The sequence below is a fragment of the Mixophyes fleayi genome, chromosome 1, assembly GCF_038048845.1.
Source record: "Mixophyes fleayi isolate aMixFle1 chromosome 1, aMixFle1.hap1, whole genome shotgun sequence".
Classification (NCBI taxonomy): domain Eukaryota; kingdom Metazoa; phylum Chordata; class Amphibia; order Anura; family Limnodynastidae; genus Mixophyes; species Mixophyes fleayi.
Genome location: NC_134402.1, coordinates 2,088,697 through 2,105,254, shown reverse-complemented (window position 1 = coordinate 2,105,254; position 16,558 = coordinate 2,088,697). Strand labels below are relative to the sequence as shown.

At 40.4% G+C, this 16,558-nt stretch overlaps 1 protein-coding gene across 3 annotated transcripts in view; it reads right to left on the bottom strand.

The window, feature by feature from the left end:
- LOC142097491 (proteinase-activated receptor 1-like) overlaps window positions 1-16,558 on the bottom strand; it is a 310,042-nt gene that overhangs the window by 128,727 nt on the left and 164,757 nt on the right. For 2 of the 3 annotated variants that reach the window (XM_075179407.1, XM_075179661.1), the window contains one exon: window positions 4,688-7,418. The exons of the other annotated variant lie outside the window; for it this stretch is intronic. In XM_075179407.1, coding sequence (XP_075035508.1) covers window positions 6,352-7,418 — 1,067 coding nt within the window. In that variant the 3' untranslated portion in view covers window positions 4,688-6,351. Of the gene's footprint in view, window positions 1-4,687; window positions 7,419-16,558 lie in introns of those variants that run through there. 3 annotated transcript variants of the gene reach the window in all.

Below are 16,558 nucleotides of genomic sequence, written 5' to 3'. Positions count from 1 at the left end.
AAAAAGCTCAGTTTTCCTAAAAGAGGCGCTGGCGGGGATGCTGATAACATCTGGTCCGGACTGAAGGACCTGCCAACCATTGCAGACATGTCTACTGTCGCTGCATTAGATGCTGTCACAATTGAAAAAATGGTGGAGGGTTATTTTGCTGACACAATCCAAATAGACATGTCAGACAGTCCATATTGTTACTGGCAGGAAAAAAAGGCAGTTTGGAAGCCCCTGTACAAACTGGCTCTATTTTACCTGAGTTGTCCCCCCTCTAGTGTGTACTCGGAAAGAGTTTTTAGTGCAGCGGGGAACCTGGTCAGTGAGCGGCGAAGGAGGTTGCTTCCTCACAGCGTTGAAAAAATGATGTTTATAAAAATGAATAATCAATTCCTCAATGAAGTACAGCACTGCCCTCCAGATAGTACAGAGGGACCTGTGGTTGTGGAGTCCAGCGGGGACGAATTGATAATGTGTGAGGAGGAGGAAGTACACACTGTAGGGGGAGAGGAATCAGGGGTTGAGGATGAGGACGACATCTTGCCTCAGTAGAGCCTGTTTAGTTTGTACAGGGAGAGACGATTAGCTTTTTTGGTGTGGGGGCCCAAACAAACCAATCATTTCAGCCACAGTTGTTTGGTAGGCCCTGTCGCTGAAATGATTGGTTTGTTAAAGTGTGCATGTCCTATTTCAACAACATAAGGGTGGGTGGGAGGGCCCAAGGACAATTCCATCTTGCAACCAATTTTTTTGGCATTATGTGACCATTCAACAGTCGTTTGCCATGTTCAAAAAGTAAAAGAAAATGCCAACAAATTCAATAAATTAAATCAAAAGTTAAATGCCCTGTCATTATTTAAAACAAGAGGTTTTGACGTGCTAGAATTAGTGTAGTGTTAAGATGTTATAAACACTAGACTTGGAACTTGGAGGAGGTATTGTGGCCCCGGTATCAAATTGGGTACCGGGGCCACCCCACTACGCAGTCTAGATACTTATTTGGTGGAATTCTGACCAGTTGAGGGTGTATTTATTTTATTGTGGCCCCGCTATCAAATTGGGTACCGGGGCCACCCCACTATGCAGTCCAGATACTAGTTTGGTGGAATTCTGACCAGTTGAGGGTGTATTTATTTTATTGTGGCTCGGTATGAAATTGGGTACCGGGGCTACCCCACTACGCAGTCCAGATACTTGTTTGGTGGAATTCTGACCAGTTGAGGTTGTATTTATTTTATTGTGGCCCCGCTATCAAATTGGGTACAGGGGCCACCGCACTACGCAGTCCAGATACTTGTTTGGTGGAATTCTGACCAGTTGAGGGTGTATTTATTTTATTGTGGCCCCGGTATCAAATTGGGTACCGGGGCCACCCCACTACGCAGTCCAGATACATTTTTGGTGCTAATCATACAAGTTCAGGGTTTTTAATTTATATTGTGGTGACCACTCCTCTACGCAGTCCAGGTACATTAATCGGTGCGATTCAGACCAGTTGATGGTTTTCTTATTATATTGTGGTGACCCACTCCTCTACGCAGTCCAGATACATTTATTGGAGCGAATCATACAAGTTCAGGGTTTTTAATTTATATTGTGGTGACCACTCCTCTATGCAGTCCAGATACATTTATTGGAGCGAATCATACAAGTTCAGGGTTTTTAATTTATATTGTGGTGACCACTCCTCTACGCAGTCCAGGTACATTATTCGGTGCGATTCAGACCAGTTGATGGTTTTCTTATTATATTGTGGTGAACACTCCTCTACGCAGTCCAGATACATTTATTGGTGCGAATCATACAAGTTCAGGGTTTTTAATTTATATTGTGGTGACGACTCCTCTACGCAGTCCAGATACATTTATTGGTGCGAATCATACAAGTTCAGGGTTTTTAATTTATATTGTGGTGACCACTCCTCTACGCAGTCCAGGTACATTATTCGGTGCGATTAGACCAGTTGATGGTTTTCTTATTATATTGTGGTGACCACTCCTCTACGCAGTCCAGGTACATTATTCGGTGCGATTCAGACCAGTTGATGGTTTTCTTATTATATTGTGGGGACCACTCCTACGCAGTCCAGATACATTTATTGGTGCGAATCATACAAGTTCAGGGTTTTTAAATTATATTGTGGTGACCACTCCTCTACGCAGTCCAGGTACATTATTCGGTGCGATTCAGACCAGTTGATGGTTTTCTTATTATATTGTGGGGACAACTCCACTACGCAGTCCAAAAAGATACCTTGTTGCAACGTTTTGGACTAATAACTATATTGTGAGGTGTTCAGAATACACTGTAAATTAGTGGAAATGATTGTTATTGAATGTTATTGAGGTTAATAATAGCGTAGGAGTTAAAATAAGCCGAAAAACTTGATTTTTGAACTTTTTATGCTTTTCAAAAAAAATCCGAATCCAAAACCTTAAATCTGAACCAAAACCTTTCGGCAGGTGTTTTGCAAAACAAATCCGAACCCAAAACATTGCGAAAATCCGGATACAAAACACAAAACACGAGACACCAAAAGTCGCCGGTGCACATCCCTAATATTTAGACCTGGTGCGGTTTTCCTACCTCCGTTTTTAAAGTCCTTACCAACACTTCTCCTCCTTACATCTCTAATCTTGTCTCGAGGTGTATACCTACCCAACCACTCCGCTCCGCCTCTAATTTCTGCCTTAATTCACCTCTCATTACACTCTCCCTTGCCCAACTCCAAGATTTCTGCCGTGCTGCCCCTAATCTTTGGCACTCCCTACCCCGCCTCACTCGACTCTTCCCCAAACTTCAGTCCTTCAAACGCTCACTCAAAACACATGTTTCAAGCTCGCCTATCCGACTACCTCCTAACCATTCTATCCATCACCTCCTCTTCCTCACCCGCCATCTCCATTTTCTCGCAGTTGCTGTCTCTCACCACCCCTCCCTCTAGAATGTAAGCTCTCACAGGCAGGGCCCTCTCTACCTATTGTCCCACGTCTGATAATACCCTAATACATCCTGTCATGTATTTTGCTGCACTCTGCAAAAGTTCCCATAGCATTACTCACACTCAACTGTGCTACTTATGCGTATTACCTCATCTATTTGTTACTTGCCTCTGTATCTGGCACTACGGAACTTGTGGTGCCTTATAAATAAAAAAATAATAATAATTGTGACTGGATCACTTATAAAATAACTTATGGTATAAATTTATCTAAAGGAAATAGCGCAGGGCGCTTATTTATATACTTGCCAATGCACATATTTTTGATATTGTGTATATTTTGACATAGGAAATCCTTATTTCTGAGACAAGGGGAAGAAATTTGTTTCTTGTTTAACCTTGCTGATACAATAAGCCTTTGTGGATAGAAGTCATTTCTGTATTGTGATGTGGGGAAATGGCTTGTTTGGGGTTTATACCTTTTTTGGGGGGGAATTTGTATTTTGCAACTGTCTGAAGAAAGGATTCATGTTAATTAGACCCTTTGACTTACTAGTAGATTTCCTGCCTCTGAAATAAGATGCAGGAAATCACAACAAGGTTTTAGGATATCACAGATAAGTGTATATATTTTTAGCTTTGCATTGCAGGTAAATCCATGTTTTGGTAAACAGGTTACATCCTAATTCTAAAAATAGCTCAGACCTGTTTTGTATTAAAAGTTGTGATTCTGATTTCATCTGACCTTAGCATTGGTACCTCCAATCAGTGTGACTGCAAATAAACATCACTTGCTTCAAAGACCTGCTTTAAAATATCTTCTATGCTGAAAATCCTGTGACCTACAGATTAGACCCAAAATATAATCTGTTCCCGCCTGTTTCTGAGGTTTTTCCAGCTTTTCCGGTACCACCGCTCTGAGTGCTACCCAGCAACTCTGGCCAGTGTGATAGGCCAGGGGGGATCCATCCACAGCAACCCTGATCTATAGGAAGAGGTCAGGGGTACCAGCCCAGGTACACCAGTAACGGGGTACACTCGCAGCATCAGTTACCCAGAAGAAACCCGGTACTGGATGCCGGTAAGGAGTCCAGTGGTGGCAGCATTTGTAAGCCCCTCCTACTGCTGTTAGAGGGCGCATTTGGGATAATGAAAGTGAACGGTGGCAAAGTAAGCCCAGCCGGTTCCCAGCAACAACAGACAGTGTGGCATAGGCGGTCCATCCTGTCACAATAATAATAATAATAATAATAATAATAATAATAATAATAATTACTGTCTTTGTTCCCACTTGTAAAGGGCTATGGAGTACGCTGGTGCCATTTATAAATACATGAAAAAATAATAATAATTTTTATTTTTATTATTAATGGCTTCTTACAGAGAATATTTAACTATCCATGTCAGTCTATACCCAATGGAGCTTACAATCTAATTTTTGTACCACACTCCTTTTGGCACAGAGGTGGAGTCTGGGTGGAGATATAGAGAAGAATGAGATGAATCATTTCAATCTGGCATGCACATGTAATAATCATATATTACATATGGCTCCACTGTCCTCCAAAAATGGACACTGTGGCTCTCTGTAAATTAGTACATAGACCCCAAATATTCATATACTAGAAATATGTAAATAAAAGTGACAGTAAATTAGTAATACATTTCTGACGCTGTTTATAATTTATAATATACTGCATTGTACAATACAGGAATGTAGATACTGTCAGGCATAATAATGAGACAATTTTAGAAGGATTTGAATAACTTGAGATCCTTTATTGTAAGCAGAGCAGAAAGTAATTAATTATTACGCGGTGAGGCCGGGTATTCATATATATCTCCCAATGTAAGTAATACAGACATACAGCAAATTACAGGGTTACATGTACATTTCCTATACATGTATGTGTAGTACAGGTTACATTTTGGGAACCCACTGGTAATTATTTTTTCGAAAGACAAGATACACAACTAAAAATAATCTATATATAACAATAATAATAATAATAATAATAATAATAAGTATTATCAGAAGTCTATATTCTGTGAGAATGAAGATCAGTATGTATCAGCCATGTTACTTTTCATCACTCTCCAGCCCATTTTATCATTTAAGGAATCCTTTCCTTCCAAGAATTCTCCTGGTCAAAACCATGTTACAATGCAAGGGGTGCAAATTAGTTTTTTATTTTGCACATAAATTAAATACTGACTTTTTTTTAATGAAAAAACAGACAGTATTTAACGTATGTGCAAAATTCTTTGTAGGTGATGTCATTACCAGAATCTATTCTTATTCTTTGATGGAGACTGTAATTTGAAGAACATTAGAAGTCACTAAAAAGAAGATTATTTTATGCTCAGTGTGGACATCAATTTGTGAATGGATTTAAATGTTAATATTTTTTTAACTGGACCATAGTGCCTGAGATCTCTCTAATGCGGCTGTGAAAGTATACAAGGTATTGAACATGGCAGTTATTCTGAATAGGTCAGTTAGCAGCCCAAAAAAGTAACTTAGTTAAGTATTTGTGTGATTGTGTTTGATCTTAACATGTTGAAAGAAGAACCCCACTTAATATGGAGTACCAGATCCCAGAAATCCTTTTGCCTGGGTAGAGGTCCAGAGTGGGTCTCTCCCAAAAACCCATCATATACATCACAATCACCTCTTGAACAGAAGGTGGAGCCACCATTCCCTGAGCCTTACAATGTCTGTTAGTGTCACCAGTAGATTAGCAGCTGTAGCCAGGTTAGTTGTAGTCTTCATCTTTATCATCCTCTTTCCCATAAAGCTAAATGTGCTCTCCGGTGCTCAGGGGCTCTCTGATCCTCTAACTATACTTTCTAATCAGTATTGCTCAATCTTCCACCATCATGAGGCAAAACGTAGTCTAACAAGCCAAGTAACAAACCAACAGATCTGAGAGATCAACATCAGCAGAATAAAGGTCAGAAACAGAGGTTAGGCGCAGGCTTGCTGAATAGGCAGTCATAGAGATGTAGATGTCAGCAACAAGAATCTGACAGGTACAGGGGTAAGATGACACTGATGAGGTTGGAGACTCACAGTCTTACAAGGGTAGGACAGGTAAGGTTCCAACAGGTGACAACAGGGAGTGTGACTGAAAGTGACAGCTGATTGGACAGTTGGACAGATTCTGTGTCTGAGCAGGTGAAACCGTCAGGGTATATACTTGTTGACAACTGATTCTTCTCTTTCCCTACGAGGATCAGAAGATGGAGGCAGTGAAAGCAGTGATTGTAAGGTAAGGGAGAGGGTGCCAGGAAAGTGGACCCACCAAACTTATATTGGGAAGTGTGGAAGACTCATATTTATTAGAATTCTTCTTTAAAATCATATTGTGACATATACTTGAAAGCAATAATATGCAGTTATAATTATACAATTAGGTTTATTAGAGTCCTTTCAGTAGGGGGGGTAAATTTGTCGGCTGTTTTACTAATGGTAATTTACCACCTTTGTTACAAGACAGCAAACTGTACACATATCTCTGACACTGGGAGGACACATAGTAATAGATAAGAGGATCAAGACAGCAACTGATGCTGCTAATACAAGCACAGAGGATGTAGGCAAGATACAGACTTTCATTGACAAGCTGATGAAAATGCAAATAATACATTAAAAAGATGACGTTGGTTGGTCCAAAACAAAGTACAAAAACACAAAGCACAATCACCATCAGTAACACAGCTCGAGACTTCTTATATGTGCTCTCAGTTTTTGAGGAGCTCAGACTTCGGATGGTTCCAATGTAACAGAAAACTGTAATGATTAAAGGAAAAATAAAGAAAACTACCATAAAAGTGGTGAAATAGTAAATGTAAAAGCTGAGAAAATGTTTAGAGTCCAGCACATCATAACACGTTGTGATATTCAGAGCGGCAATATATACAGTTTGTTCTCTTAGGAGGAGTGGCACAGTGCCCGCTATGGATATTATCCAGATGCAGGAACAGACCAGCCACGCTCGGCTCATTGTGCGCCAGGAAAGGGACTGTATTGGATACACCACAGCCAGGAACCTGTCCACACTTATGCTGGTCATGAGCAGGATGGAGCAGTACATGTTACAGTAAAACGCTGCAGTGTAGAAGCGACACATTCCATCTCCAATCAGCCAGTTGTTCCCGGAGAATCGATAAGCGATGTTGAACGGCAGCAGAGTAACAAAGAGCACATCAGCAGCCGCCAGGTTCAGCATGTAAACTACCGCTGGATTCCGGACTTTTATCTTGACCAGGAACATGATGATGGCCATTACATTGAGAGGCAGAGCCACAATGACCACCAGGGTGTACACTGATGGTACAACTATGGTCCACAATTGGCCAGAAAGAATGATTGCAACTTCTTCTGTAACTATTACTTCTGTTATATACTGGACGGATTTATTTGAATATTTGCTTGATGTTATGTTTAGGTCACTACCATCATCACCACTACCGGAGCCTTCACCACCTTAACATTAAACAATAACAAAGGAAAATAAAAATAAGTATTAATAGATATGTCTGTAATAAATGTATTTGAAACAGACTGGCGCAAATCTTGTACCTCTAAGGATTTCAGCTCATATACTGCCATCTACCACTCCTATCAAAATGCTCTGGACACTGCTAAACAATCATAGTTCCAATCTCTCATCTATGCTCAGGCTTCTAACCCCCAAATGCCTTTTTAACATCTTCTCAATCCTCCCACCCCAAACCCTCCGACTAACATCAGTGCCCAGGATCTTGCCTCCTATTTCAAGCACAAGATTGATAAGATCAGAATAGAAATGATATCATCTCCCTCGACAAGCAATCAGTTCAATTCCTTCCCAGCATCCTCTGACACCCTCTAGTCATTTGATCCCACAAATAAAGAGGAAGTTTCTACTATCTTCTTATCTTCCTACTCTACCTCCTGTCCTCTTGATCCAATACTCTCACAAATTGGTAGGTTCTTGTCTCATGTGCTCATTCCACCTCTAACTAAAATCTGTAATATATATCTCTCTCCACTGGTATCTTTTCATCACTATTCAAGCACGCAGTGATTAATCCTATTGTAAAAAAACAAAATTCTGACTCAAACTCTCTCACAAATAACCATCCCATCTCCCAGCTCCCGTCCCCCTCCAAACTTCTTGAGGGAATTGCCCACACTCACCTCACACGATTCCTTTCTGCAAACAATCTATTGTATGCTCCTCAATCAGGCTTTCGCTGTCAACACTCTACAGAGACTGCACTGACCAAGGTTGTCAATGATCTGATCATGGCTAAAAATAAAGGTGATTTACTCTCCTCTAATGCTCCTGGATCTCTCTGCTGTATTCGACACCGATGACCACTATTTCCTCATACAGATTCTGCTATCCCTAGGTCTTCAAGACACTGCCTTTCATCATCATCATCATCACCATTTATTTATATAGCGCCACTAATTACGCAGCGCTGTACAGAAAACTCACTCACATCAGTCCCTGCACCATTGGGGCATACAGTCTAAATTCCCTAACACACACCACACACAGACAGACACAGACTAGGGTCAATTTGTTAGCAGCCAATTCCTACCAGTATATTTTTGGAGTGTGGGAGGAAACCGGAGCACCCGGAGGAAACCCACGCAAACACGGGGAGAATATACAAACTCCTCACAGATAAGGCCAAGGTCGGGATTTGAACTCATGACCCCAGTGCTGTAAGGCAGAAGTGCTAACCACTATGCCACCGTGCTCTCTTTGTGTTAATTTCCCTGGAACAACCTCCACTCCGCTTCCTTTATCAGTTGGAGACCACAAGGCTCAGTCCTAGGTCCTCTGCTATTCTCTATATACACCACTTCTCTTGGAAAACTAATAAACTCTTTTGAATTTCAGTATCATCTCTATGTGGATGATACACAAATTTATCTATCCTCTCCTGATCTTTCACCATCTGTGTTGTCTCGCGTTACTGACTGTCTTTCTGCCATTTCATCTTGGATGTCCTCTCGCCAACTCAAACTCAATCTTACAAAAACAGAATTAATAATATTCCACCCAACAGTAGAAGCTTCCTGCCTGACATTTCTATTTCTGTTGACAACATGACCATAAATTCCACCCCGCAAGCTCGCTGCCTAGGTGTAATCTTTACTCGCAACTATTCTTTGTTCCCCACATCAACTCTATATTTACATCATGCTAATACATCTGAAAAACATTTCCAGAATATGTACATATCTCACACAAGACACTGCAAAAACATTAATTCATGCACTCATCATCTCCCGCATCGACTATTGTAATTCCCTCCTTACTGGTCTTCCCAAAATCAGACTCGAGCCTCTACAATCTATTTTACATGCCGTGGCTAGAATGATATTCCTTGCAAATTGTTTTTCGTCCGCTGAGTCACTCTGTCAGTCTCTACATTGGTTGCCTGTTTCTCAATGAATCCAATATAAATTTCTTCTACTAATATACAAGGCCATCAACAAAATTGCACCAACATACATCTCCTCACTTGTCTCAAAATATCTCCCAACTAGACACCTCCGTTTTGCACAAGATCTGCATCTCTTTTCCACTCTCATCACTTCCTCCCATTTTCGGTTACAGAACTTTTTTCGGGCTGCACCTATTTTAGGGAATTTACTCCCTCGTACCACAAGACTTTACCCTAGTCTTCAAACCTTCAAGCATTCTCTGAAAACCCACCTCTTCATCATCATCATCATCAGCTATTTATATAGCGCTACTAATTTCTGCAGCGCTGTACAGAGAACTCACTCACTCCAGTCCCTGCCCCATTGGAGCTTACAGTCTAAATTCCCTAACATACACACACACAGACAGCCAGACAGAGAGAAACTAGGGTCAATTTGATAGCAGCCAATAAACCTACAAGTATGTTTTTGAAATGTGGGAGAAACCGGAGCACATCGAGGAAACCCACGCAAACATGAGGAGAACATACAAACTCCACTCAGATAAGGTCATGACCCCATTGCTGTGAGGCAGAAGTGCTAACCACTAAGCCACCGCTCTTCAGACAAGCTTATAATATTCCTCTTAATCTCCTTAGGTTACCCTATTACCTCCCTCTACACAGCTAACACAAGACATCAACCCTCTGACCAACATTGCTGTGTGACTGAGCATACAGCCCACTAAATACTTTGTAACCTTTGCATTCTAGCTGGACAAATATTCAATATGAGGTAGCACTTACCCTTGTGTATCAAACCATTTTCCTATAGATTGTATGCTTGCGAGCAGGGCTCTCTTACCTCTACGTATGTATGTATTACCCAGTATTGTTTTATTACTGTTTGTTCACAATTGTAGAAAGATAAAAAGGGATTGTTGGACTAATGCTATCTACTAGACATCTAAATTATTTTGAAATATATGTGATTATAATAATCTGAAATGCTGATATTTCTCTGCTCGGCTGTATAAGTAGATTTCAATGCCCTCCTGAAACAAGGCAGCCAATAGCTGTCTGTCTGTCAGGAATAATCAGCTATTAAAAAATCCCCCTCCCATCGGATTGGCCGATCGATATGAATTGTTAGGCAGTCATTTGTATATTGTTAAAGGGATGAACTTTGCTATATTATGATTCCACAGGTAATGTCACACACAGCTAAAAACCCAACGCGTTTCGCTGTGAGAACTTATTCTCTTATTTTATTTCATGTCCACAGAATGTGCTAAGTGTATTTTTAAATGTGTTGCTGATGGTTCTGGACGCACTAATGTGTTACAAACTGTCCCCACCCTCTGGCTGTGGTGGGAGACCGCTGTGACCTGGAATGTGCTGAGTAGTTCTGTTGTTATTGTGCACCAAGGATAACAGTTTTTTAACCAGAGAGGGGATTGTCTCAGTAGAGAATCTGCGCCCTCTATATCTACGTGGGACATGTCGGGCCTGAGTCATTAAGGCAAAAAATGGGTAAATGTTCTCTGGGACAAACCATGTTACAATACAAGGGGTGCAAAGTAGTTTATTATTTTGTGCATAAGTTAAATACTGGCTGTTTTTTCATCTAGCACACAAATACTTAATAGCTTTATTACTACACTGAAATTTAAAGTTGATCTAGGACATGCCCTACCCCAACTATAAATCTGTCCCCACATTTTAAATTTACCTCCCCCTCCAATGCAACATGGTTTTGCCCAGGTGCAAATGTTACTCCTTTTTTATGCTTTGCTCTCCTTAATGACTCAGGCCCATAATGTTTTCCTTTCCAAGCTTGTGTGAGTGTAACCTGAACTTTCTGCATGTTAATCTAAAGGCATTTTTTATATTATATTTTTATATTAATATGACCTGTGATACAATACATGGATTCCTGCTAGAATGTTATCTGTCTGTGAATTATTATTACATATTTTGTGATACACTGTGCGGGTGTGTTGCTGTTATATAATAAATGTTACTGAATACATAACGCTTCACACTTGATTGTGAGTAGGGGTGTGCACCGGGCTCTGATTAGCTTGAGGTTTTGGGTTCTAATTTGTTTTGCCAAAACACCTGACGAAAGGTTTTGGTTCTGATTTCGGGTTTTGGGTTCTGATTTATTTTTAAAAAAGCATAAAAAGCGCTAAAATCCATATTTTTGTTTTTTTCCCCATCCTACACTATTATTAACCTCAATAACATTCAATAACATTCATTTCCACTAATTTCCAGTCTATTCTGAACACCTCACACCTCACAATATTGTTTTTAGTCCAAAACGTTGCACCGAGGTAGCTTTCTGGACTGCATAGTGCAGTGGTCCCGGTACACAATTTGGTACTGGGGCCACAATACCTCCTCCAACTGGTCTCAATTCCACTGTACAGATGGCTGCTCCTACATCCTCTGCAGCATATACAGGGTGGTGTTCTAGCGTGTCAATACCTCTTGTTTTCGATGATGACAGGGCATTTTCCTTTTTTTTTTTATTTGGCAGCAACAGTGAATGTACTTTAATATCTGATACGCATCCATCTGGACTGCGTAGTGAAGTGGCCCCGATACCCAATTTGGTATCGGGGCCACAATATCACCTTCAACTGGTCTGAATTCCACTGTACAGATGGCTGCTCCTCCATCCTCTGCAGCATATACAGGGTGGAGTTCTAGCGCGTCACTACCTCTTGTTTTCGATGATGACAGGACATTTTCCTTATTTTTTTATTTTGGCAGCAACAGTGAACGTAGTAAGATAGATTGCAGTTCCTATTTTTTAGACTGCTTAAACAGTGAACATAGAAATATAGATTGCAGTTCCTATTTTTTGGACTGCTTAAACCAGGCCTGTCCAACCTGCGGCCCTCCAGATGTTGTGAAACTACAAGCCCCAGCATGCTTTGCTAGTAGACAACCTGTTGATAGCTGGAAGGGCATGCTGGGACTTGTAGTTTTACAACATCTGGAGGGCCGCAGGTTGGACAGACATGGCTTAAACAGTGAACGTAGTAAGATAGATTGCAGTTCCTATTTTTTGGGACTGCAGAAACAGTGAACGTAGTAATATAGATTGCAGTTCCTATTTTTTTGGACTGCAGAAACAGTGAACGTAGTAATATAGATTGCAGTTCCTATTTTTTGGACTGCTTAAACAGTGAACGTAGAAATATAGATTGCAGTTCCTATTTTTTGGACTGCTGAAACAGTGAACGTAGTAATATAGATTGCAGTTCCTATTTTTTTGGACTGCAGAAACAGTGAACGTAGTAATATAGATTGCAGTTCCTATTTTTTGGGACTGCAGAAACAGTCAACGTAGGTATTGCAGTACTAATATTTCAGAACTGCAATAATATATTGCTCTAGAATTTTTTTATACTTTTTAAATTATTTTTTAATATTTATTTATTTTTTTTTGTATAATTTTTTTTTATTTTATTTTTTTTAATTTTTTTGGGGAGTTTTTAATAATTAGACAATTACTATGGACTTAGCACAAAAATGCACAGGACTAAAGCACCACTGGACTCTGCAGGACAGACACTGGACAAAGCACCACTGGACTCAGCAGGACAGAGCACAGGACAAAAGGACCACTGGACTCAGCAAGGACAGAGCACTGGACACAAGCATAAACCACAACTGGACTGATCACGCAGGAGCACCACTACCCTACAACCTCCCTCTACCCTGATCACAGCCCAAATGAAAATGACGGCCGCTAGCGGGGAATTTATGCAATCCGAGTCTCGCGAGATCCGACGCGAGACTTGGACGTCAGAGCCTCAGTTTAATTTTTTTTTGGTGCCGCAAATACCCGAACAGTGCTCAGATCCCGTCGGATCCGCACTGTTCGGGTGGGCTTGGATTAGCGGAATCCGAGCCCGCTCATCTCTAATTGTGAGTGATTAATTTAACAGAAATGAAGGTTATTTATTATGTTATATAAATCATCAACACACTTGTGTTTTGCAGTCAGTAAGTTGTTGACTAGAGGAGTTAGGAATGTGCATTTATAGAGTTTTCTTCCTGGCTTTGTATGATTAGTTCAGGGCATCTATGTGTGTCTATGTGTGTGTTAGTGCATCAAACCTGCAGGGGGGTATTCAATTGTCAGTGAGTTTTATTTTTTTAGCGTGTTAAGTAATTTTAACGCTATTTTTTACCATTTTCGAGCGGGTTAACTTTACTCGCAATTCAATTCCATTTTTAACACTACGTTTTTTCTCATGAAACAGTCCTCTCGCCCTCCAGTAGACAGTCTATTGAAAGAGTAGGGTGTTTGAGAGGCAGCCGTGATAAAAGCTATTCAATTGTTTTTAACGCAGCGGGTAAAACAGGGTAATATGCTGTTTTATCTCGCACCTCCTTGGGGTGTGTTAAAAGTAAAAAACCTCTGAAAAGTATTTTAAATCATGTAAAAATGTTGAAAACAAGTTAAATTTATGTTTATCACTAATGCCTGACATGTGTAAGTTGATTTTCTTGTGAAAAAAATAATTAAATAAAAATAAAAAAAAATACTATTTATTATATTTATGTATGTTTTTGGTAGAAATTTCGATGTAGTAATGTGTTATGACATGGTATAGAGGATTGTATGTTAAAAAATACTTCAATTAAAAAATATGCTAAAGAGAGTACTGTAATGTAGATATTATCAATGTGTAATGCAATCTAATGTATACAAAACCTATTTTTTGTGTTGTACATGACTGTGTTAAAACTTCCCTTCACTCCCCTAAAATCTCGCAAACACAATTTTTAACGCGCCGGGGCAGCATTCCCTCTTTCAATTGAATTGCATGAGTTTTCCCGATGCGCTAACTCAAAAACACGCGGGAGATTGGTTTTTTAAACACAGCGGGGAATTTTTTTTTTGATAACAATTGAATACCCCCCGTACTGTCTAATATCTGTAATGTTCCCTCTCTCTCTGTCTCCCCTGAGACTGTAATGACTGTGGTAGTGTCTGGAAACCCTGCGCATTTGCACAAATCTTAGCTGGCACAATGTGTCCCCACAAGGACCTGCTCTATTGTTTCCTTTCTGCTGATGTTCCTGGGCATCTGTTTGGAGGACACTTTTTTAAACTAGGATGTACTATTCATTGTTCTGAAAAAGAAATTTTTCTTAACATTCCTGAAAACATCATATATTTGTGCAGGACTTGTCATGGGCATCTGAACCTAAATTCTGCATGTTGCAAACCCAAACTGATGAGACCCTCCTCTCATTGGTTCGTCCCACAGACTCCAGTATTACAAAGGCTTTTGAAACAAGGGGTGTTTGATAAAACAAGCAGCAGTGCTAATACCCCGCTTTTTCCCAGTAAAAAAAGAGTGGTGGATGTGTCAGGTTGATTCAGTATGTAAAGGCTATAAATGCTGTGGTACATCCTCTTCTCCCTGTTGTACACAATCCTGCTAGAATATTAATGCATGTACTAGATAATAAGACACATTTATCTGTAATTGACCTTTGTTGTAGATTTTTCAGCTTTCCTCTGCATCCAGTATCTGTTTACATTCCCATACAGGGTGCTACTATATAAACGTGAACTAAGCTCCTGCAGGGCTACACAGATAGCCCCACGATCATGACAAAGCTTTGTCAAAATACTTAGCCCTTCTTTAACCACCAGGTGGCTCCACACTCTTACAATGGGGTCTATTTATCAAGCATTTTTCATGTGCTAAACTCCCAAAAACTACAGTTTTCGGGGCTTTACCATGAAATTACTATGTATTATTGAAGCATCACAGCAGATATCTCAGATATCTGCTGCTTTGCATTTCCTATCGTTTTTCTGAGCACTCCCCATAACAGTGTATGGGAAGTGCTTAGAACCACTATGTAGGAAAGTCTTCATACAGAAAAGTTTCTCTTTTTTTACATGTTAATGTACGCCATCTGAAGCTGGTGCCATCTGAAGCTGGAGCCATCTGAAGCTGGAGCCATCTGAAGCTGGCACCATCTGAAGTTGGCGTACATTAACATATCTGAAAACTTTTGCGCTGTCCAGCTCTGCTCCAAAGAGCAGAGCTGGACACAGCGCATGTGTGGAGGGATCATGTGATCCCTCCCTGTCACTTATCGTACAGTTTGCTGTCCAAGATGTTAGTGAACATGCACCAAGTTTTCGGTTGGTGCATGCACACTAACAAAAAAGAAAAAAAAAAGAGAAGATCATCGCAGCCTTTACAATTGAGAAAAGACTGCGATGATCAGGTCACATCTCAGGGACAGCAGGTTATCGGTACTGCTGTCCCTGAGAAGTTTTTTAATACATAGCCGTTACTTTTCAATCCTTATCAAGGAGATAAGGATTGAAAAGTATCAAATGAAAAAAAGAAGGGTCATAAATAGACCCCAATATGAGGATGATCTTTTGCTGTGTTCACCAAACTTAGAAAATTTTCCACAAGATTCAGTGGCCCTCCTATGTTAGCTGGCACAAAGGTGTGTGTAAGGACACAAGGTTTCTAAACATAGATTGTATTGTGTGTGTGAGTGAGGTGCCAGTGTATTGTGTGTGTGTGTGTGTGTGTGTGAGTGAGGGGCCAGTGTATTGTGTGTGTGTGTGTGTGTGTGTGTGAGTGAGGGGCCAGTGTATTGTGTGTGTGTGTGTGTGTGTGTGTGTGAGGGGCCAGTGTATTGTGTGTGTGTGTGTGTGTGTGTGTGAGTGAGGGGCCAGTGTATTGTGTGTGTGTGAGTGAGGGACCAGTGTATTGTGTGTGTGTGTGTGTGAGGGGCCAGTGTATTGTGTGTGTGTGTGTGTGTGTGTGTGTGTGTGTGTGTGTGTGTGTGTTTGAGTGAGGGGCCAGTGTATTGTGAGTGTGTGTGTGTGTGTGAGTGAGGGGCCAGTGTATTGTGTGTGTGTATTGCTTCTTTATTTGTGTTGTGATGATGGGGCAATTTAATTTAATAGCGGGGCCTACGCAGTTAAGATGGGGTGATTGGAACCTTTAATTTAATGCTGGGGTGGTTTGGGATCTATTAATTGAATGTGGCGCTGTTTGGGGAAAATGAGGTCTATTTATTAAAAGTGACTATGAATTATTTAATGCCTGGGATGGTTGTGGAAAATGGTTATATTTATTAAATGTAAATGCTATTTAATTTATTGCTGGGGCTATTTAAAGGGAGGAAAAT